General features: G+C 53.1%; 1 protein-coding gene across 2 annotated transcripts in view; it reads left to right on the top strand.

Annotated features, from left to right (window-relative positions):
• WWC1 (WW and C2 domain containing 1) overlaps positions 1-18,979 on the top strand; it is a 119,203-nt gene extending 100,224 nt beyond the window's left edge. For both annotated transcript variants that reach the window (XM_045823060.1, XM_045823052.1), the window contains exons 17-23: positions 2,023-2,114; positions 7,548-7,665; positions 8,911-9,075; positions 10,806-10,898; positions 14,194-14,427; positions 17,252-17,373; positions 18,216-18,979. In XM_045823060.1, the coding sequence (XP_045679016.1) occupies positions 2,023-2,114; positions 7,548-7,665; positions 8,911-9,075; positions 10,806-10,898; positions 14,194-14,427; positions 17,252-17,373; positions 18,216-18,282 (891 nt within the window). In that variant the 3' untranslated portion in view covers positions 18,283-18,979. The remainder of the gene's footprint in view (positions 1-2,022; positions 2,115-7,547; positions 7,666-8,910; positions 9,076-10,805; positions 10,899-14,193; positions 14,428-17,251; positions 17,374-18,215) is intronic.
• The last annotated feature ends 3,009 nt before the right edge of the window (positions 18,980-21,988 follow it).

Raw genomic sequence — 21,988 nt, 5'->3', positions numbered from 1 at the left:
GCTGCGCCCAGGCTGGGCGGGAGGAACGGGCTCTCCCAGAACTGGAGGCGGAGAAGGAGGTGGAGCGGAGGGGTGGGGGCAGACGGGGGAAGAGGGCAAAGCAGGGGAGAGCTCTGTAAGGGGCTCGTAGCCCCACCTGCAACTTTCTCCTTCCCAATGGTGCTCTCCCCCTCCGTACTTTGTTTGACCTGCTAGAATTCGCCTGATGAAAACCTTTATTCACTTTTAAACAGTGAATGGGGGAGGAGGACATAGAAAACTGAGCAAGGCAGAAAATGAACCTTTATTGGGACCCTGCTGTGTGGCTCGTGGTCCACCGTGGAGGGAGGCTTTCCATAAGAGGCGGAGGGAAGTCGGGGGAGGACAGCCAGCAGGCGGGTGTTTCTTAGCTGGGAACCCTCCCAGGCAGGGACCACTCCTCTCCCCTCCCAGCCTTCAGTCTTCACGTCGAATCTGACTCTGAGGTGGTTGTTAGGGAGAAGCGCGTGTGGGGAGCGCTGGGCAAGGGCCTGATAAACGGTATCCGTTTCATTATTCTTCTTGACAGTCTTACCCTGGCCCATTTTTGGTTAAAAAAAAAACAAACCACATATTTTCATTGTAGTGCCGCACACCTGAACCTGGTAAATGTCCTTACACTGCCTTCTGCACTTTCAAAGCCCACATCTGGTGGCTGAGGAGACTGGCCAGGGCAGTCTGCTGAGCAGTGAAGTTGCCCTTGAGCACAGAGTGATGCAGCGTATGGGGTCCTAATGGCACCCCCAGAGAGAGTGTTAGGGGTTCAGGTAGCCGGTAAATCTCTAGTGCTCCTTCCCTCCGCTCGGACGGTCACTGCCCAGATTCTCAGTGGAGGGGACAGGCTAGCTCTCACAGGGAAGGGTAGGGTTAAGGGTTAGATCTATTTCTTTCTCCTCTTCCTCCTTCTTTTTCGTCATCATCATCATCACCATCATTTTCTGTACTTCGTTTTATGGGAGGCATTGCCCCGTCCATCGTGTGCGGTTTACCGAGGCTCAGGAAGCTCACCTGAGGATGGACATCTAATAAACAGCAACTCTACGTCTCAAACTCAGGTTTCCCTCGCTCCAAAAACGTAACAATGAGCTGGCAAAAGTCTTTATAAAGGAAAAAGAAAAAGTCCCCACTACTTCCTAGAGCGTGTGCTTGGATAAGCCGCATCAACCTCAGGCACATTGGTTTTCTTCTTCCCATTTCTCAAGGGAAGAGTCACGGTCTCCCCCTACCAGGATGGGGGAAGGATTCAGGGAGGTGGGACCCATGAGCCGTTTGGTGTCTTGGCTTACACCAGGCCTTCTGCTGATTTTAGTCCCGCCCCCCTTTCCCCAAAAGAAAATCTGGCTTTACCCCACCACGGGCATTTGCACATGAACCCAGCGCCAAGAAAAAGTCAGTTTTGCTTTGCTATTAGCTGCCATTTACTGAGTGCCAGTTATGCACTAGGTACTCTTCTGCATACCTTATGTGTATAATCTTCCTAACAACCCTTTGTAGTAGGTATTATAGGAAACGGAATCTCAGGTTAAATAATTTCCTCAACTCACACTAGCTTTTTCACTGTAGACACCATTCAGTATACATGTTCTTCCTCCAGGAAGCCTTCCTTGAATGCAACCAGCTAAGCTTCTGTTCCCAAACATCAATACCCTAACCTCTGGCGTAGTCCCTCTCACATTGTTTTGATATCAGTGGTTCATGCGATTGGTCTCCCTGATGCCCTGTGATCTCCTGACAACCGGAGACCTAGAATTCTGTCTCACTCAGCTGCTGAACTTGGCTGTCTGCCCAAACTGTCCACTCTTACCAGGGTTATTCTCAGGAGAACTGCTAGTTTAGAAGAGCTAAGCACCGTATTTCCAACATTTAAGTGGCCTTGAGGCACGATGCTCACCCAGTTTCACCCTCAGTTCACCGGGAGGGTCACACGCGGAGCAGCCCTGACTCTTGCCGGGAGGGGCTGCGCCCGTGGTGTGCCAGCGAACCCACCAGCCTCGATCTCCGCAGGACGCCGTGTCTGCTCTGCTGGAACAGACCGCCGTGGAGCTGGAGAAGAGGCAGGAGGGAGGGAGCAGCACCCAGACCCCGGGAGACAGCTGGTAAGTGAGGGCTCCCTGGGGCCCCAGGAACTGATCTGCCTTGGATCTGGGCCCGGGCCGGACGTGGGCTCCCTGATGCTGGAGCAACCGGGAGATGGGTACCCACGGGAAAACCAAGAAACTGTTTCCTTACGGGTTCTCTGCAGGCAGCAGGGCAGTATGTGGCCTGGCACTCTGGCCCCCCATTTGTCATTTCCTGTTCTATGAATCACTCGTGCTAGTTCACTTCTACTGTTAGTTTGTCTCGATAGGCTTAAAGCTGAAGAAGCTTGCCCTGCGGGTGGCTCAGTTGGTTAGAGCGCTGTCCTGTACACCGAAAGGTTGCAAGTTCGAGCCTCGGTCCAGGCACATATGGGAGGATCGGTGTTTCTCTCGTGTGGATATCTCTCTCTCTCTCTCATCCCCCCCTTCTTCTCTCTCTAAAATCAATAAATAGATCACAGATCCTCAGGTGAGGATAAAAATCTAAAGAGGAAGCTTCCTCAGTGTTTCAGCTAGTAGTGAAGACTCTCCCCGTTGGAATCTGGCGGGCAGCGCAGTGGGGACAGCTTTCCCGTTGTGCAGCTCAGGGCTCCTTAGCCCTGGCAGCCCCACAGAAAGGTCTCTCCCACCTGAAGGAAACGGTGGTGTAGATGGGGATTCAAATCTGAGCTTCATTGTTTGTTTGTTTTATAACCTTGGGCAGAGTACTTCTCACGTTTTACTGCAGGATAGCTCGCCTATAGCAAAGTCCACCTATGCGGCTCGTACAACAGAGCTGAGTTTTCAGAAACTGGACTTCCCCACAGAACCAGCCGATTCCATCTGGGCAGTGACTGCAGCCTGTGAATGAATCTAGCCCCTGGGGCGGAGGTCTGGTTGGGCTTCGGGGCACATGCTCCAGATCCAGACAGATGGGGATTGCTCAGCCCATGTCCTGTGGGATCCTGGGCCTGGGCCGTTCCGAGGTGCAGCCTGGGCTGAGAACCGCGGCTCTAAGCCTCCGCTTCCTCATCTGTAAAACTCCGTCTTAAAAACCAGCCACTGCGCACGGGTGTTTTCTAGGCTCGATGTCACCATGCATGCTGAGCACTTAACACAGACCGTGCCCCTCGGGAAGTGCTCAGTGATGCTTCTGTATTCTTCTGTGACGGCCCCGAATTACACATCTGATCTCCAAAGGAGTCTTTCCTTAGTACCTGCCACTCCACGTTTGCTTTCTGCTTTGTGGGCCTTACAGAGTCTGTGGCGTCTGCTTGACTCGGCCGTTTCAGGGTGAAAACAGCCAGAGGTGGCACCCACACCAGCCACCATGTCCCTGCCCCTGGAACTGTGACTCCGGGCCCTGGAGTTGGAATTTCACATCATTTGCATGTCAGGAAATAATCATTCTTTTGATTTTTTTCCCCAGCCATTTAAAAAGATAAAAACCATTCATAATTTGGACTGTCCACTGGTTCACCCCTCTCTGAGTCTCCTTGACAGTTCCTGAATGTTTGTATTTTCACCTGTTTATTTTAGGGTTTTCTCAAAATTGTCTGCATTCCTCTCTTCCCCCCGCCCCCCACATCCCATCTCCCTCCCTCCCGGTCCCTGCTCCTCTCTCTCTCCCCCCACCTCCCTGTCTTCCTTCTTTCTCCCCCCCTCTCTCCTCTCCAGCACACGGCTGGGCCCGGCTGGGATCCACACAGGCAAAGCTGTGATGCCGGAAATCGGCCTCGGACCTGTCTTCCAAAACCCTGGCACAAGATCACTGGTTTTCCCCAAATTCCAAGCCTGTGTTGAGACTTTTCACGCCATTGCCTAGCAACGGCCTTCTGTTCTCTCTCCCTTTGTGGCCCCCTCTCTCCCCACCCCTGGCCATTCAGACTTCCCTAGACACTGACTGACAAAGAGGGCCGAGGAGCCCAGAGCGGCTCTGCTGGGGGAAATCCATCAGCGGCCCCGCCCCCAGGCCGCAGGCTTCTTTGGGTCCTGGAATGTTAACTAGCCTTGCGGGCGCGCTCGGCTCTGGCGTCCTATGCCGGGGCCTCCAGAAAGCCAGCCCTGTGTTCTGATCCATGCCCCTCCTCCTCCAGCACCCAAGGCCCGGGGTGTCATTGTCTTGCCCCCTTTTTTAGTCTGGTTAGGTTTCTGTTAGTGCATATATAATCAGAAGACTGGATTTATTTTTTTTTTTTTAAGATTCAAAAGCAAAAGCCCTGGCTGGCGTAGCTCAGTGGATTGAGCGCGGGCTGCGAACCAAAGCATTGCAGGTTCGATTCCCAGTCAGGGCACATGCCTGGGTTGCAGGCCACAGCCCCCAGCAACCGCACATGGATGTTTCTCTTTCTCTCTCTTTCTCCCTCCCTTCCCTCTCTAAAAATAAATAAATAAAATCTTTTTTTAAAAAATCAACTGATAGGCTTACAACATTTCCTTGTAGGTTACTATCTCTTTTTTTTTTAAAAAAGGGGCAAAACAAAACCCTAAAAGTACGAAACAGCAGGGGAGAAATAGAATCACAAACAACACTAGTGTGGAAATCCTGGTGTCGGCCTCCTTGGGAACTGGCGTGCATGTCTAGGGCTGATGCTGAGAAGTGGGGTGGCGGAATAGCCCGGCAATACGACTGCACTGGTCCATGCTCCCACCGGCCGGGCTTGCGAGGCCCCCTGAACCCGCACCCTCTCTGACATCCACGTGACCCAACTACGTCGCTCACTCAGCAGTGCGTATCTGTTCTAGCGCAGCAGGCTCTGCTCCTGACCTCAGAGGATGAGTCAGATGCTCTGACTGATGCCCCGCAGGGATCAGCCTGTTCCCCAGACCTTCCCCAGCCCATGGGATTGTCTGGTATTTCTTTTTTGGGCACTCCAAAGGGTAAAAAGGTGTCCATTCAAAATATTTTTTCTTTGCAGTTAGAAGTGTTTTGTTTTTTGTTTTTTGTGTCCTTTCTGGAAATGTGTAGATCAGATTCACAGTCCAGAAGAGGAGATTTCTGTAGTGGCTGAGCACGTAGCGGACGTGGGCACACTTGGGTGGGAATCCAGGCCGTGCCACTTAGCAGCCCTGGATTGTGATGCTGGACAAACACTCCCAGCTCCCTGATCCTCAGCGTTTCGGTCCATAAAACACACAATAATGGCCTGCCACGCTATCATAAGGCCTGAGCAGAGCACCTGGAGCTTATTAAGCCCCCTGTAAGTGCTGGTTCATGTGGCGTCTGCCGGATGCTTAGGGAGGGGCTCCTTGCATGTTCCCATGTTTCATGTCTCTTACAAGGGGACAGACAGACAGACAGACTGGAGTGCGAAGGAGGCATAGCAAAGCCCCCGGCACTGCCAAGCCCCCATCGAAGTGCAGAGGAGGCTTTAATCATGGGGCTGGGCGTAGGGATCCAAGATACATCCTCCGCACTGGGAAAATCCCAAGGGAGACTTCTATGTTTCTCCACCGTCTCAAGGAACCAGCTAGAGATGTCAGATTTTCTGCTCCCGGCTGGTACTCCGCCTGCTCCGTGTGGTGACGCTGTCGCACGCTGATCAGAAGCCTGGCGGTGATGTGTGTCTTTGAGAAGGAAAGATGGGATTGGAGATAAATTACTAATTAACAGATCCAGCCCATTTGTCGCGGCAACTCCTTCCAGCCATGGAGCCTGTGGGGAAAGGATCATTCTGAGGAGTATCAGCGAAAGTAAAATTTCTTCAGCCGGCACCGCTGGAACAATTGAATATCCACACAGAGAAAAAACAGACTGTGAGCATCACATACAAAAATTAATCTGGAATGGACTGTGGGGCTCAGCATTTAAATCTGAAACTATAAAACTCCTAAAAGAAAATATAGGAGAAACATTTTGCAACATTAGGGTAGCAGACATTTCTTAGATAGGATGTAAAAAGCACAAACCATGAAAAAAATGGGGTAAATTGGACTTTCTTACGATCAAAAGCCTCTGTTCTTCGGAACACACCATTTTAGAAAATAAAATGTCAAGCAACAGACTTGGGGAAAGTATTTGCAAAGGATTTATATCCGGAGTATGTAATGAACTCTTATAACCCAGTAATCGAAAGGCAACCCAGTTTTTAAATGGGCTACAAAGCCTCTAACAGACGCTTTGCAAAAGGAAAACATATGGGTGCTCCATGAAGGCATGAGAACAGTCTCAAAGGGAAAGTGCAGATTACAAACCACGGTGAGATGTGGGTAGACACCCAGAAAAATGACCACATTTCAAGACCAAGTCTAGACGAGGAACTGGAGCTCTCAGAACGTTGCTGGTGGGAGTGTCAAGCAAGCGGCACACCCCTCTTGGAAACCAGTCTGTCAGTTGCTTCAAAGGATAAACTCGTACTTACTGTGCGACCCAGCACTTCCACTTGTAGGTATAATGCACTGTGAGGGTCTGAATTGTGTCCCCTGCAAAATTCACGCATTGAAGCCCTGGCCCCAGGACCTCCAAATGTGACTGTAGTTGGAGATAAGAACCTTAAAAGGTGATTAAGTTAATGCGAGGTCGTTAAAGGTATGGTGGGCCCTAATCCGATAGGACTGGTGTTCTTGTAAGAAGAGGACATTTGAAGACTTATATAAGAGAGACCTCAAGGATTTGCAGACAGAGGGAGGACTGTGTGAGGACACAGCAAGAAGCTGGCCATCTGCAAACCCCAGGGAGAGGCCTTAGGAAGCCAAAGCTGCCCACACCTTGATCTTGGACTTCTAGCCTCCAGAGCTGCGAGAGATACATTTCTCTTATTTTCCACCACCCAGCATTGTTGAAGCAGTTCAGGCAAATTAATATAATATCCATGAGAAATGAAAACTTATTATCTATGTGAATGTCTGTAGAAGCTTTATTTACAATTGCTAAGAAATGGAAACCGTTCGAACATTCATCACCTACTGAAAAGCTAAACAAATTATGGTTTGTCCATCCAGTGGAATATTACTCAGCCATTAAAAAGGAGTGAACTGTTAATGCTACAATCACCAACATGGATGAAGCTCAGAAACCTAATACTGAGAAAATGAAGCCAGAGACCCCCTCCCCCCGCAAAAAAAAAGCACATACTGTCTGATTCTATTTCTATGAAATGCTAGAAAACTCAGATTTCATCTGTAGTGACCGAAAGCTGATTGGTGCTGGGCTGGGGACGGTGGGAGATGAACTGAGAAAGGGGATGAGGGGACCTGCTGGGGTAACGGAATGGTCTGTATCATGGCAGTGGTTACACGGGGGAATTACACGGATCGAACTTGCCAAAGTGCATGCTGAAAATGCGTTTTGCTCTGTGTAAATTACACCTCACTAAAGTTGATCTTCTTTCCATTTTATTTATTTTTTTTTTCAAAGAAACGTGTCCCCAATTCTGAAAAGGCCTGGAAGCCCTGCCCTGGGTGCATTTAAAGGCACGTGAGCAGATCAGAGGGGTCTCTGGGGGGCGTAACCAGAGTTCTTTGTCGTCGCAGGAGGTTCGAGGAGGAGACCAGTGACAACGAGGCTGCTGCGGAGGAGGAAGAGGAGGGAGAGGAGGACGTTTTCGCTGAGAAGCCCTCCCTGGATATGGAGGAGTGCTCAGCATTAAAGGTGGGTGCGCCGGGGAGATGGGAAGGGAAGCAGCCCTCAGTCCTTGAGAAGGCAGTCACCGGAGGTCCATGGTTACATCCTGTCCCCCAGCCTCAGGGGACAGGCCCTCGGAATGGGGCGGCTGCAGCAGGTGCATTGCGTGGTCCCTGCCTGTAATTTGGCTCCTTTCGGTGACAGTGAACCAGGAGAGGCAGACGCGCCCCCTCCTCTCTCCTGCCTTTCCCCCTCCCGTTTCTCCGGACAGACCTTGAGCTTTGCTCTCAGGGCTCCAACGCAGGCTCTGCTACTCCCTAGCTGTGTGGTCTTAGGCAGACGCCTTCATTTCTCCCGAGTCTTTGTTTCATTGTCTCTACCCTGGACACAGGGACACTCACCTTGCAGACCGGTTCTGCGGTTTCGAAGGAATGTATTTCTGCATTTGGTTTGGGCCAAAGTGCAATAGGAGGAGGAGGCTGATGGTCAAGTTCCCATCGGCCCCAGCTTCCCTGCTGCACTAGAATTACGTGTTAGAACCAGATTGACACTCCACAAAGATCTCTGTTCTTTCCACCTCGGGGCTCCTCAAAATAGAGCCACCCCACTGTGCTGGAGTAGGGCACCCGGAGGCCGGAGTTGCAGGTCATGCATTGCACAAGCTGCCTGGACAGGGGTGGGGGCCCGAGAAGAATCCAGGGGCACACCCTCCGACTGCTCCACACCAAGGGGGCAGCGTTCTGCAGTGTCTCCGGCCAAAGGCGGCTCCTTTTGCAGAAGTACACAAAGGTGCTGTTCAGGCTAATGGAGGCCCTGCCTCTAGGTGTCTTTTATTTGCCTGCCTTTTACTGCTAACTACCGTGAAGGAATGATAAAAAAAAACCCCATCACCTGGTTTAGGAAACGAGGTTGGCTGGTTGCCTCCATAGTTCCAAGGAAACACTGGCTGTTCTTGGCTGGGGCAGGGGATGCCTTGGGTGTGACCGTGACACAGTGTGTGTGGCACATAAGTCTTGAGGTGAGAAGTCCAGGCCACCTGTGCTTAAGGTACCTCCGCTCTCGATTGAGCTTGTTTGGGGATTGAATATGCCTCCACTAGCCCCACCCACAGGTGTCGTGGCTGGGCAGGGTTGGGGTGAAGGAAGCTCCCAGCCGTGTCTGTGGGACAAAGGGGAAGTGGCCAGAATGGGGAGCAACCGGGGAACCTTCCCCCTGAGTCTTGGGGTAGGTGGCCGAGACTCGGTGGTCTCAAAGCTGAGGCTTCTTCCTCAGGTGGACAAAGAGACCAACACGGAGACCCCCGCCCCATCCCCCACGGTGGTGCGGCCCAAGGACCGGCGGGTGGGCACGCCGTCCCCGGCGCCGTTTCTCCGGGGAAGCACCATCATCCGCTCCAAGACCTTCTCCCCCGGACCGCAGAGCCAGTACGTGTGCCGGGTAAGCCGATGCGTGGCCCTGCCCCGCTCCCAGGGCACCTGTTCCTGCGGGGGGTGGGCCTTCAGCCTCACAGCTCCAGGGGGGTGCAAATCCTGGCCCCTCTCACGGCGTCAGGCATCCTCGGGCAAACACACACCCCTGAGCCTGTTCCCTCGTGCGGCATGAATAGGCGGACGTCATAGGGCTGTTTTAAGGGCTGAATTAGATAAAGGACAGAAAAGGCCCAGGAACACCAGTGCCTGGCAGTGCTGTTGTAATTCCACCCACATCTCCCCTCCTCCTTGTTCGCAATCAGTTGCGAGTTAGGGATCACTTGTCCTGACATGCACGCACAGTCGGTGCGACGTATTCTCTGAGTGCCACCTTCAGATGGAAGCCACGCAGGATAAAGCCCCCTTCTGGCAGTATATCCAGCCTGTCTGTACTGTGCACTCCAGCCCAGGTGTTCCCTCCCTCTGTCTGTGTCAGTTTCTTCTCTGAGCCCTCCCTGCATCCTGGGGCTGGGAGAGGACGTGGTGTTGGGGTCAGACTGGACCTTGAACTCTTGTTCTGGTGCTCGCCAGCTGTACGAATTGTCAAAGTGTGCCCATCTCTCTGGGCCTCCCTCCTCTCCATTAGGATTGTTTGAGGGTAGAATGAAACTGTCACTAAAGCACATGGCACATAGTAGGTGCTCTGCCCATGTGGCCGTAATTATTATTATTGTTCTGGTTCTGGTTGAGACGCTGCCCCGAGCAGTAGGTGTTTCATCAGTTTCATGCCTCGGGCTGCTGTGTTTGACAAAGCCAAACTAGTAATATCATTATCACTAATAATTATTAATAACCCCAAAAATGATGTAACAGCGTCTCGGGAGAGACCTGCAGCGGTGGGCTGACAGCTGTCAGAAGAAACAGGCTATACAGCATCTGCCTGCGGGGATCCCACCCCCGTGGAAATGTGGCTCGCCCCCACCCGCGTATCCTGGGAGGTGCTGTCATCCCAGCCTCCCCCGAGGGTCCCCCTGTAGGACAGCACCCATCTGACCACAGCCCCGGCCTCTGACCATGGATGGAGAGCGTCAGCCTTCTGGGGAGGCTGCAAACAAGTAAACGACGGAAGGGACCCTGCGGTGGGCAGAGCTGAGATGGCACAGCCCTCACGCGCCTGTCTGGCCCCCTTCCCCAAGGAAACCGTCCCTGAGGTTTTACTTTGGGGCTGCTTTCCTTTTTATGTGTCTGGCAGCCCTGACCGTGGCTCCATCTGAGCCGTCAAGACAGGCTCTGTGTGGGCAACAGGGACGATTCACTGCCAATAGGCCTTGGCTCGGTCAGGGGGGCATTACGTCCTGGAGTCCCACTGTCTGTGTCCGCCCTCCTGTACTGCTACCAACTCGCCGACCTTGGGCAAGTCCCAGGCTTCTCTCCCGTGGGGAGGCGGGGTGCTCCTGCCTGCCCCACATTGTCATTGGAAGGGTTCAGTGAGGTGCCGCACGTACAGCAGGTTGCAGCAGGTTGCAGCAGGTCGCAGCAGGTCGCGGCAGGCAGCATGCTGAGAGCGTGCTTGGTGGACGGTCCCCTGGAAAGGCAGGGGAAACGAAACCCACCTCCTGCAGGGCCTAGGGGGCAGGGACTCGCGGTGTGTGCACAGGACAGAAGAGCTGGGCCGAGTGGGGAGACCACCCTGCCGGCCCCGGCGTGCCTTCTGACGCACTTGGGCCTTCAGTAACTCCCATGGTGTGTCTCCTGCAGCTGAATCGGAGTGACAGTGACAGCTCCACGCTGTCTAAGAAGCCGCCTTTTGTTCGAAACTCCCTGGAGCGCCGCAGCGTCCGGATGAAGCGGGTAAGACGGCCTCCCGCCCCGCCCTCACTCCCCCTCGAGCAGCCCCCTATGTCTGACTGTTCTCCTCAGCCGCTGTTGCGATCGTGCTCGTTTTTTGCACGTGGATGTTTGTGAACTGTAAGGCCTGGGGAAGCGCCTTCCTGCCTAGAAATCCAGCAACCCAAGGTCACCGATGGGAGCCTGCCCCACACGAGTCTCTGCTCGGTGTGTGGTCCAGCGGATTGAGTGGTCAAGGTCCCAACAACCCTCCCTGCTGGCAGAGGAGCTGGGCACCCCAGCACCGACTGGAAGCGGGGAGGCGTGAGTGGGCTTCCCTCAGTCCAGCTGAATGCACGCAGGGAAGGGGCCACCGCTGTCCCTGTAGAGAGATCTTGGCCTTTCCTTACGGGGACTTGGCTGAGGATCGGGGCGGGGTGGCGTTAGGCAAAGGACTGACTCCTAACACAGACTCTCACCAGCCAGGGCTGCAGGAGATGCAGAGGGCCCTGCCCTCTTTGCACTTTTAACACAGACTTTGCAGCGGTTCTGGTGAGTTTGCAGAACTAGGAGAAACCCAGCTTCCACAATATCAGGAAGAGAAGGACAGAGAGCAGAGTGGCAGACATGCAGGGAAAGGAGAACGTGCTGACAGCCCCAGGCAGGGGAAGGCTGCTCCGCATCTCCTGGGGCCAGCGTCTCCTGGGGCCGGCCGCTGGCTGCCAGAATCAGGATGGGTCCTCTGTCAGTCACCACCCCTCCCCCTGCATCTCCAGGAAGAACGAGAGTAAGCAGGAGAAAGCAGTGTAGGCAGAAGAGGGTGCTGGCGGTGGGAGAAGATGCGCATGGTCTCGGGTGACAGGGACAGCCTGCCTCCCACTCTGGGTCCCCCACCCTCCCTGTTTCCTGTGGCTGGCTGGTGCTGCGGGGTCTCCTAGGGGACGGGGGGGGGGGGGCTTGTTGATGATGCAGATCCAAGCCCACATTCCTGGCCCGTGTAATTCAGTGCCTGGAAACTACATTTCCAACAAGCTCATCAAAGGGCTCTGGAGGGAGAAATGCCACTGTGTTCCCCAAAACCCCCTTCCAAGGCGAGCCCCACAGCAGCTCCCCCTTCTTCACCTGCTCTTGCACTTACCCAAGGGGACGACTGAGTAAGGGAGCCCTTGGTGGTGGATCTGAGCCCACGTGTTCCTCAGGTGCTCTGTGCCCAAGGAACAGGAGAATCCAGGGGCTGCGCTGGCACCCTGGTCGCCGCCGTCCTCCTCCTCACTCACGGCCTGAGCTGTGCCCCTGTCTGCATCTAGCAAGGTTCTAAGATTGGACATCGGTCAGAGCAAAGAAAAAGAATCTTCATTTCTTGCTCTGAGAACTTGAGGCACATACAGTAGATCCTCAGCTGGATTTCCCGAACCTGCGCATTTATTAGCCCAGACTGCACGATGCTCACCTTAGACAAGCCTCACAGAACTTCTGCATTGAGCTGTTTTGTATTCCTGAAAGTGTACAAGTGTCAGTGAGGACAGGGCTCGCAGTAACAGTCTATGGGCCATTTCTCAAGTCCCTCTGTTCATCGTCGTCTTTGCTTCCTGTTGCCGCCTAACAGATCACCACAGACGTAACAGCTTAAAACGGGACCTGCTCCCCCAGGTCCCACAGGTGAGGAGTTCAGTGCAGGTTAGCTGCACCCTCTGCTCGGGGTCTCACCAGGCTGAGATCTAGGTGCTAACTGCCTGCCTCCTCATCTGGAATTTTGACCAGGGACAGTTTCACATCCCACCCCCTTTGAGGGTTTGGCGGGATTCGTGTCCTTGCATTTCTTTGCTAGCTGCAGGCCTGGAGCTATTCACAGCTCATAGAGGTCATTCTCAGGTCCCTACCGTGTGGCCCTCTCCAAAACATAACACGGCTTCTCGGAGGCCAGCGGAAGATACCCAGAAAGGGCCAGTTAATCTTTCAATAGTTCACCTGATTAGATCAGGCCCACCCAGGATGATGACCTCAACATCAGCTGATTAGTTACCTCATCGCAGGAGTGATTCCCCGTTATATTCACACGTCTCACCACACTGAGGGGGCTGGCACTGCACTGGGCGTGTATGGGAGGGGCTGGCCATCTTGGGGGCCAGCATGGAATTCAGCTTCCTGCAGTCAATTAGTCTTTTTTTTTTTTTTTATCATTATTGGGTTTTGATAGCAGGAGAGTGAATTGTTATATTACTCAGGGTCTTACGCATGCCGATACCTGAAGAATATAGCTTGAAAACGAAAGGGGGAATTTATTGGCTCGAGTGATGGAAAGTCCGGGTGTAGACCGATCCAGGAGTTGAGTATCGTCAACCTTCAGCCCCCCCCCCTTAATTGCACTGCTCTGTCCAGATAGCTTAATAATAACAGTAATGATAATAATTCTTATTGTTAATTCTTCTTCTTCCTCCTTCTATTCCTCTTTCTTCTCCTCTCCCTCCTCCCCTCCTGCACCTTCTTCTTCTTCTAGCTTAATTCCTAACCAGGGTCACCCATGCAATGTTGAAGGTGACCGTGAGCAGTTTAGATTTATATCCTGCTGGTTTAGGAATCTCCCTGTAAAGACATTGCCTTTTTTCCAGATAGCTCACCAGAGGTACCGAAACTAAGTATCACTGCTGAAGCCATCACTGTGATTCTGATTTGCCAAGTTTAGGTCAAAGTCCTATCTCCGAAGCCCCTCACACACCACATGGGTTGAGCATGGAGGAGGCGGGGATGCCCAAGGGAGGGCAACTAGTTCCCTCTAAGACTGGGGGAGTGGATGCCACACAGGCAGAAACAGTAGATGTCCCTTACGGGAACACCGAGTCCAGAAGACATGGCTTCAGCTCTCAGCGGGGAGCAGGCTTGCACCAAGGAAACAACCGGAGAGCAGGGGAGACCAGAACACGTTGACAGAGAAGGGGGGATGTTGAGGACACTGAGGGCAGGGAGCTGCGCCCCCGGTGGGCAGTGCGTGATGGGGGCCAGAGCCAGCTGCCTGGGGTGGGGTCTCTGCTCTACCACTGGCAGTGTGTGACTTAACCTCTGGGAGCCTCATCTGTGCAGCCATAACAGTCGGGGCATCCTGGGCTTGTGCAAATGAACTGAGGTCGTGGTGTAAACATGCTCATTCAACATGAGCGGCAGCATGGGAGAACCTGAGGCGGCTGTACGGGGAGGGGCACTTTTGAAGGCAAGGGAGCCTGCTAAGGAAGGAAGGAGGGGCGTATCTGAGGATGAGAGGAGGGGGTTACGTGGGCATGCGTGCTGGTCCCCGCCAGGTACTGATCCATCCCTGCCCCCACAGCCTTCTTCCTTCAAATGCCCACGCAACGAGCGCCTGATACGCACCTCGCTGGACCTTGAGTTAGACCTGCAGGCCACCAGGACCTGGCACAGCCAGCTGACTCAGGAGATTTCGGTGCTAAAGGAGCTCAAGCAGCAGCTCGAACAAGCCAAGAGCCACGGGGAAAAGGAGCTGCCGCAGTGGCTGCGCGAGGACGAGCGCTTCCGCCTGCTGCTGAGGATGCTAGAGAAGCAGGTGGGTGCGGCGAACAGGACGGGGTGCTGCGTTCCACCCTTGAACGCCACCTGCTGCTGCAAGGGGACAAGCAAGCAAATCTTTGAATGGGGGTCGTTTAATCCTGAGACACACACACACACACCCCGTGGGTGTCCCTGGGGCCCTTCATTCCCATCAGCAAAAGGACCAAGGAATCCCTTTGCCCAGTAAATGTTACCAACTCTCGACTTGGTGGCCAGGCCCTTTTTGCTGCATTTCCGTGTGGGTATGGGCAAGCCCTTACTAGCCACACATGTATTCACTCGTACAGCCCTTCCTCAAACACTGGTACCTCCTCTGCTGCAGCACCCACTCGAGCAGTAAATCTGGAACAGTGACCCAGCCCAGGGCCTGCCCGTGAAGCCCCATGGAGCAGGCATCGCCAGAGCGGAGAGCCGCACACCATGGCCGGGCTTGGCACTGATGTGCCAGCAACACAAGCCTGCTCGCTCCTCTGCTCTCCTGCACTGCATTCGAGGGGTTTTGGGGGTCACTCAAGGAGGAAGATAGGACTCCAAAATGGCACTAGCACCCAATGAAGCACTGCATTCATGAGTCCTCATGCCAGAGAAGTCCCTCCCAGCACAAGGACCTCCAGAGACAACTTTTCTGGGGCTACACCTAGAAGGCGGGAGGAAAAGGGAACTCCTAGGAGGGCTGGGGAGGGGGCTTATGCATCTAGATGGCGTCACTCAGCAGCACTCTAAGGAGCCTCCGGATCAGAGGGCTCCAAAGCAACCCTGACTGGTGTAGCTCAGTGGGTTGGGCGTCGTCCTGCAAACCTAAAGGCTGCCGGTCAATTCCCTGTGTGGATACATGCCTGGGTTGCGGGCTGGCTCCACCTCCACCTCCGCCTCCACCTCACCCCCCACCATTGGGGGCATGCCAGAGACAACCAATCCATGTTTCACTTCCTCTCTCTCTAAAAATATCGAAAATCTTTTCTTTAGAAAAAAGAACTCCAAGGCATCAGCATTTCAGGGTCCTTGGTAGCCTCAAGGAGTATCTTATCTATAGCTAGCAGATGATGGGTGTAGCTTCCCAGGGTGAGCAAAGCAAGCAGGTTCTAAATAGTTTCAAAACCTGCTTGTTCGAGCTATATATAAAACAGCTGGGTGGGTAAAAATTTGAATTTGGCACCAGTGGGCTTTTGAGCTAACAGGTCACAGACTAGCACAAAAAATTTCAGTAACGCGGGGTCAGAAAACAGAGGCCTCTTCGACTCATTTTTATTATAACACCTGCCACTCCCGGATTGCCAGCCTTGGCAGGGATGACAGACCTCCCCTAGTTCTGTCTGCACCCAGCCAGACAATGCAAAAGAGCGTCGTACAGAGGGTGCCTGCCTGGGTTGTTGGGAGGGCCATTGGCTAACATCCCAGTTCCTGATGCAAGCGGTGATGCCCAGGAGCGGGGAAGCTGCGCTGGCCTTCTTAGGTCAAGACTAGTGTGGGAGCTTCAGAGTGACTTAGGCAATTTGGAAAGTCTAAAAATGTTTCTTTCTCATTTATTACCTATACCCTGTATAAGTTAGAACAGAAGAACAGGAATTTAATAAGAGCACTACAATAGGAAATTACAGGAAAAATGGAAAATTACAGGAAGTTTTAAGGAAGAGAATATATTTCTAACCTCATGATAAAGTTGTCTGTTATATTTACTTCTGAGCTTCCAGGTAGCCAAGGCAAAAAGAGGTAAGAAAGCAAGTGTAATGGGCCCTTACTTCAGGAAATACGAACTGAGGAAATTTGACCTTTCAAATAGTAAATTATAGTACATCCACAGCTACTAGATAATCACCTACTAAAGAGCCACTTAAACAACAGCTTCATTGACCAAAATTCTTTGTGCAGTGTTGTCAGGTGTCTAGTACATGGGTATTTTAGGGCTCTCCGTGGTTTGTTCTCAAGTGTACTTACATAGGTTTGCATGAAGAGGAAGGGGTGTGGCCCTGGCTGGCGTGGCTCAGTGGATTGAGCACTGACCTGCTAATCGAGGGGTTGCTGGTTCGATTCCCAGTCAAGGCACATGCCTGGGTGAGAGGCAGCCATACATCGATTTTTCTCTCCCTTCTTCCTTTCCCGTCTCTCTAAAACTAAATAAATAGAATCTTAAAATTTAAAAAAAAAGGTGTATAATGTACCTAAAGTTGAGCATACTGCACAACTTGGAATTGGATTTCTACCACATCTTTTTTTTTTCTTTCTTTAGAGAGAGGGAAGGGGGCGGGGGGGACATCAATGTGTGGTTGCTGGGGGCCGTGGCCTGCAACCCAGGCATGTGCCCTGACTGGGAATCGAACCTGTGATGCTTTGGTTTGCAGCCTGCGCTCAATCTACTGAGCTACACCAGCCAGGGCGGATTTCTACCACATCTTAGTAGTTTGACGTGAAAGACATTTCTTAATGTGTCCAAGCCTCTGTTTCCTGGGTGGTAAAACAGAGGTAGCTATAAAATTGACCTTCCGAGGTGGCCCTGAGGGAGGATGCAGTGAAGTAGTACACGTTTCGCCAGATGGCCTCATCTCCTGATTGGGGACAGGTCCACGCAGGTGTTCAGTGTCCCGGCTCTGGATACCTGGCCACTGTCCCGGATGGTGGGCCCCCCTTCCCTCATCAGTCTGAATAAAGAGGACCCTACAGCGGAACAGGAAGAGCGAGGGTGCCGGTGGTGGGCCTGCAGACCTGTGGACTACTATAAACTCATCTGTGCTCGAAGGTTCTCCGTGGCTGACCCACTTCTGCAGGCCCAGAGGACTCGCCACCACCTCACAGCTCTGCTTGCCCTTGCCCTTGCCCTGCAGGTGGACCGAGCAGAGCGCCAGGGCGAGCTGCAGACAGACAAGATGATGAGGGCGGCTGCCAAGGACGTGCACAGGCTTCGAGGCCAGAGCTGTAAGGAGCCCCCAGAGGTGCAGTCTTTCAGGTGAGCGAGAGGGTGCCTGGCCGGCCAGCAGGCCAGCCCGCCTTTTCTCCCTTTCACACCCCACCCACCCGGCCTCAGTGCCCTTCTCCGTCCCCCTGCCCCCTGTCCTGTGGTCCCTCGTCTAGCAGAGCACCAGCTCCGTCACAGACGTCCGCCCTCTGCCCAGCCGTGCCTGGTGGTCTGTGCACTCTGCACTGCCTTCCCTCCATGTCCTTCTCAGTCCCCGACGACCTGAGCTCATTGGTTGGCTCCTCTTGTTTAATGAATGGGCCACCTGCTCCTGCCTCCCTCTCAGCGTTTCTGTCGCTGGTAATTGCAGAGAATCGGCCGACTGATAAATCAGCCAGGCGGACAGATGCCTGCCCAGCCTCCTTCCTGGCTCTGCCCGCTGCCTGCCGGGATCTCAGGGAGGCGGACGCTTTCTTGCTGTCTGAGCCCTGGGTGGCTCACGGGAGGGCCTCCCATCCACAGAGGGCCTGGCGTTTCAACTTGCGATGTCCTCTCAGATACAGCTAAAAAGCATTTCAAAGGAACTGCGATTCATAGGACCGTGTTTGGGCACCTCCGCTTTTCGGCCAGTGGGAATCTAAAACAAACGCTGGCAGTGGCTCAGGGGCCCTTCTAATCAAGTCCCTGATTGTTAATTAAAGGTCTCTGGTCCTGCCGGTGCCCCCTGAAGCAGTGTTTCCAAACCAGGGATGATTTGGGCCCCGCCCCCTGGGAGGGATGGGGGCAGAGGCAGGGGTGCTGCTACGGGACGTACAAGGCACGGGACAGCCCGCCTGTGGAGGAGTCTGGGAAGAATGGTTGGAGCTGTAACGGGACGATGGGCTCTCCCGCAGGGAGAAGATGGCGTTTTTCACCCGGCCTCGGCTGAACATCCCAACCCTCTCTGCGGACGACGTCTGATCGCCAGAAAAGTATTTCCTTGGTTTCACTGGCCACGCTGTGAACATAGACTGTGGCTGAAGTTATTTATGTGGTGTTATATGAAGGTACCGAGTCACAAGTCCTCTAGCGCTCCTGTAGGTTTGAAGATGAAGATTTTTTTTTTCTAGTTTGGATTCTATTATTATTCAGAGGGGGAAAAATACAAAAACAAAACCAGCATTAAAATGTCAAGATTGTATAGTTTGTATATTTAGGAATGTATTTTTGAGAAAGAAAATTTAAATGAACTACAGCGGCTTTCAGTTGCTGCTCTTCTTAAAATAAAATTGTTTAGATTTTTTTTTTTTGGTACAGCTCTGCCTTCTAGAGGTTTCACTGCAATAAGTAAGGAGTATTTTGGGGACGGCAATCCTAAAAGGATGTCCTGCAGATAACCACAGCACAGCTGACCTTTCCTACTTAACCTATTTTGTACAATATTTTAAAAATGCACAGCCACTGTCGGGGGGACCCTGGGGGGCCACTGTCTGGGAATCTTCACGAGCTGTGATGTGTGTTTACGTGGCCGCCTCAGGTGGTGCGGGCAGCGGGGAGCTGGCCACAGGCCTGCCCGCGCCGGTCTCAGACGCCCAGTGAAGCCACTGAAGGGAGTGAGGGAGGGCTGCGGAGAACTTTGCGTTTCGTCTCCATCAATAAAGTGGCCTTTCTGAATGAATCTCCTCTATCTCTTCCCCACCCCCCGCCCCTCGTCCGTGTTTCCCTGATGTTTGGTGCATCCCTGCCCAACCGTTCCCTTCATTTCCATCCCCAGCCAGTCCAGACGATGGTGTTTTCTGGGGGTTTTTTTGTTTGTTTGGTTGGGTTTTTTGCCCGCTCCTCCACACCGTTGCTCATTACATAAAAATGACTAGTCCCCCGGGGCTGTTGCAGAGGATTGGAAGTCAGCCTTTCACAAACAGGCAGCCGAGTCTCTGCCTTCTTCCTTCCTCGGACACCCTCCTGTGCAGCTTTCCTCGGGGTACGGGGCCGCACCAGCCACGTCTGAATCATGTGGGCCAGCTAGTTAAAAATACACACTCCGGGGCCCTCGGCCGACCGGATGGACCTGCCTTTACCCATGTGCCCACTGTCAGTCCTTGGCACACTGCAGGGGACACTAGCATCCTCTCTGCCGGCCCCTGGGGACCACTGGGGGAGACGTGATGGAGGGGGCGGAGCTCCCTTCACTTGACTGCAGAGGCTTTCCCCACATCCCCACGCCACACCTTACCTGGCTGCTTCTCGTGCAGAAGGAGCCTGCAGTGGCACAGAGTCCACCGTTATGTCCCATGTGGCTGCCAGGGCTTCCTCCTTCCCCACGTGTCATATCTCTGAGCACCTCAGTGTCCGGTGCACTCCGCTTCGTGGAATTCCACCCCACACGTTCAGGGCTGGCCCTGCAGTTTCTGCAGATGAGGATTCACATCCCCAGTCCATGGCGGTATGTCCAAGAGCACAAGGATGGTGCTCCGCGCCACTCCTGGGGGCCCTCGTGCCTGCACAGCGCCGAGCGGTGAGGCAGCTGCTGCCCTGGCTGGCACTGCCTGGTGGCAGCGATGAAACAAATAACCCAAGCTGGACAGTCAGAGTGACCCAGCCTGTTGTCCACCACGATCCAGACAAAGATACGCACGGAATCCGAGCTGGGCCAGACAGATCCCTTCCCCTGCATGAGCCACCTGAAGGTTAAAAAGTAGATTTTCTCTTCTGAAAGCTGCCTGGAGCCATGGCTCCAGCTTTGGGGACTGTCCTGCAGAGAGCAGTGGGGGAAGGAAGGGCATCCTTGGGGTCTGCGTGGGTTGACACCCAAGGCCAACTGCATCCTCGCCATTTGCAGTCTGGTGAACTGAGTCGGGTGCGCCATAAACCCTGAGGTTCCTGCAGTGGGTTTTATTCACTCGGTCACACCTTTATCTGTGTTCAGCATTCCAAGCAAAGGTCAGCCCCTCACCCCTTGCAGCAGCAGCTTCTGTGAAGCAGAGCTCCAAACGCCCTCCTTGTGCAAATCCTCGTGCCTGAGAAGTGTGTATCACTGCCGCTGGTGTGGGGCAGCTGTGGACCAAACCAAGCGCCTCTTCGGAAGGCAGAAGGCCCTGTGTCTGCCGCGGCATTGAATTCTCCATCAGCAGTCACTGGCCAGCCACCAGGACATCCTGTCATTTGCAGAATAAATAAAGAAACTTCCACTCGTAACTGTGCTCATGTGTTCTCCAGAATCTTCAGGAACCAAGCTTAGAAATAGGACATGCCCTACTCAAGGTCACTCAGATAATAAATGGCCAGAGCCAGCATGCAATCCACTGTTCTAACTCCGGAATTTATCTTTCAGCTCTGGTTTCTGCTCCACAGTGTTGCGGTCATGAGAAGCCCTCACTGAAGGGACTTTGCACGTTGGGTGTTCAGGAATGTGGTCCTGAAATCCTGTGGTTTCTCTACATGTGGTTGTGCAGAAACAGGGTGACTAAAATGCTAGCCTGAGAAGACAGCCAGCAAACCTCACTGGATCTGATCGTCCCTTCCAGAAAACCCGTGGTTGCCTTGCGACTACAAATCTTTCGCCATTGCCATTGGCATCGGAGGTCACCCGCATCCTTGCTCTATGTGTAGTGTGCCTGGTCAACTGAGTCGACGATGCTCGCTGGCAGTCTTGCACTCCCTGCTTCTAAGAAAGCTAATGATTTGTCCAGTTGACTGCTAATCAGACTCCGGCCACACTGACCTTTCTTCTCTTCACTCCCACCACAGAGCCTTTGCACTGCTAGCTCCTTCTGCCTGGTTGGAACCTTCCCCCACTGTGTCTTCACCCCATTTCACGAGACTCTCTCTGTATCACTGTTCAGATCTCAGCTCAAGCCTCACCAGCTTGGAGAGCCCTCTCCACCCCGACCCTGGGCCACCCCATCCAACTTACTGCCCCACAGGTCACACTCTTAGACACAGTCATCTGATGTCTTGGCTTCAAAGCACTGTTCCATTGTCTCTTCCCTCTAGAATGTTTTCTGCTGGGTCAGAGGCAAAATGGGTCCTCAGTATGTGTGAGATGAATGAATGAGAGTGTCCGCCCCAGGGACAAGGTTAGTTTCCTCTCCGCCATTCCTAGTCAGCAGGGAGCTGCTGGGTGGAACAGGAGGAGGACGGGAGGGTTCACTTTTGCTAATCTCGCCACCACTGCTGACCCCCAGTTCCCCTCCTGTTTTCAAATAAACTTAATTCCTGCCTCTGATGATATGTATTTGCTACCTCTGCCTAGAACCCTTTTATTCATTCAATTAAGAAAGTTTTTGAGCTCCCCTCTAGGTGAAGGGCCTTCCAAGCTGGGGTATAAGACTTTGGGGCATAGGAAAGCAGTCAAAGAGATCTGTGGGCCTGGATATGTTCGGAGAATCCATTTCCAGACATGAACTTCTGTAGTCTTTCCTAAAATTGATTTGCCTGCAAATTCAGTTATCCACTTCTCATTTCACATCTCTTCCACAAGGAAAAGCATAGCACCCCTCCCCTGCCCTGGCTGTAAACTAATGAACTGAACAAGATACTCCAAGAATGCATTTCTCAGGAGCTTCACAAAAAGATGACCCTTGGTTCCCACTTAATCTTTAAAGTGGAGATCTGTCTGTCCACCAGTTTGTCCATCCACAAACTCATCTTTCTCCGAATTTAGAAATGAGAAGGTGTCCCAGGAGCA

The sequence above is a fragment of the Phyllostomus hastatus genome, unplaced genomic scaffold (assembly GCF_019186645.2).
Source record: "Phyllostomus hastatus isolate PE091 unplaced genomic scaffold, TTU_PhHast_1.1 phas_contig_150, whole genome shotgun sequence".
Lineage (NCBI taxonomy): Eukaryota > Metazoa > Chordata > Mammalia > Chiroptera > Phyllostomidae > Phyllostomus > Phyllostomus hastatus.
Note: the sequence above shows the minus strand (reverse complement) of the source record. Positions and strands in the feature narration are given on the sequence as shown.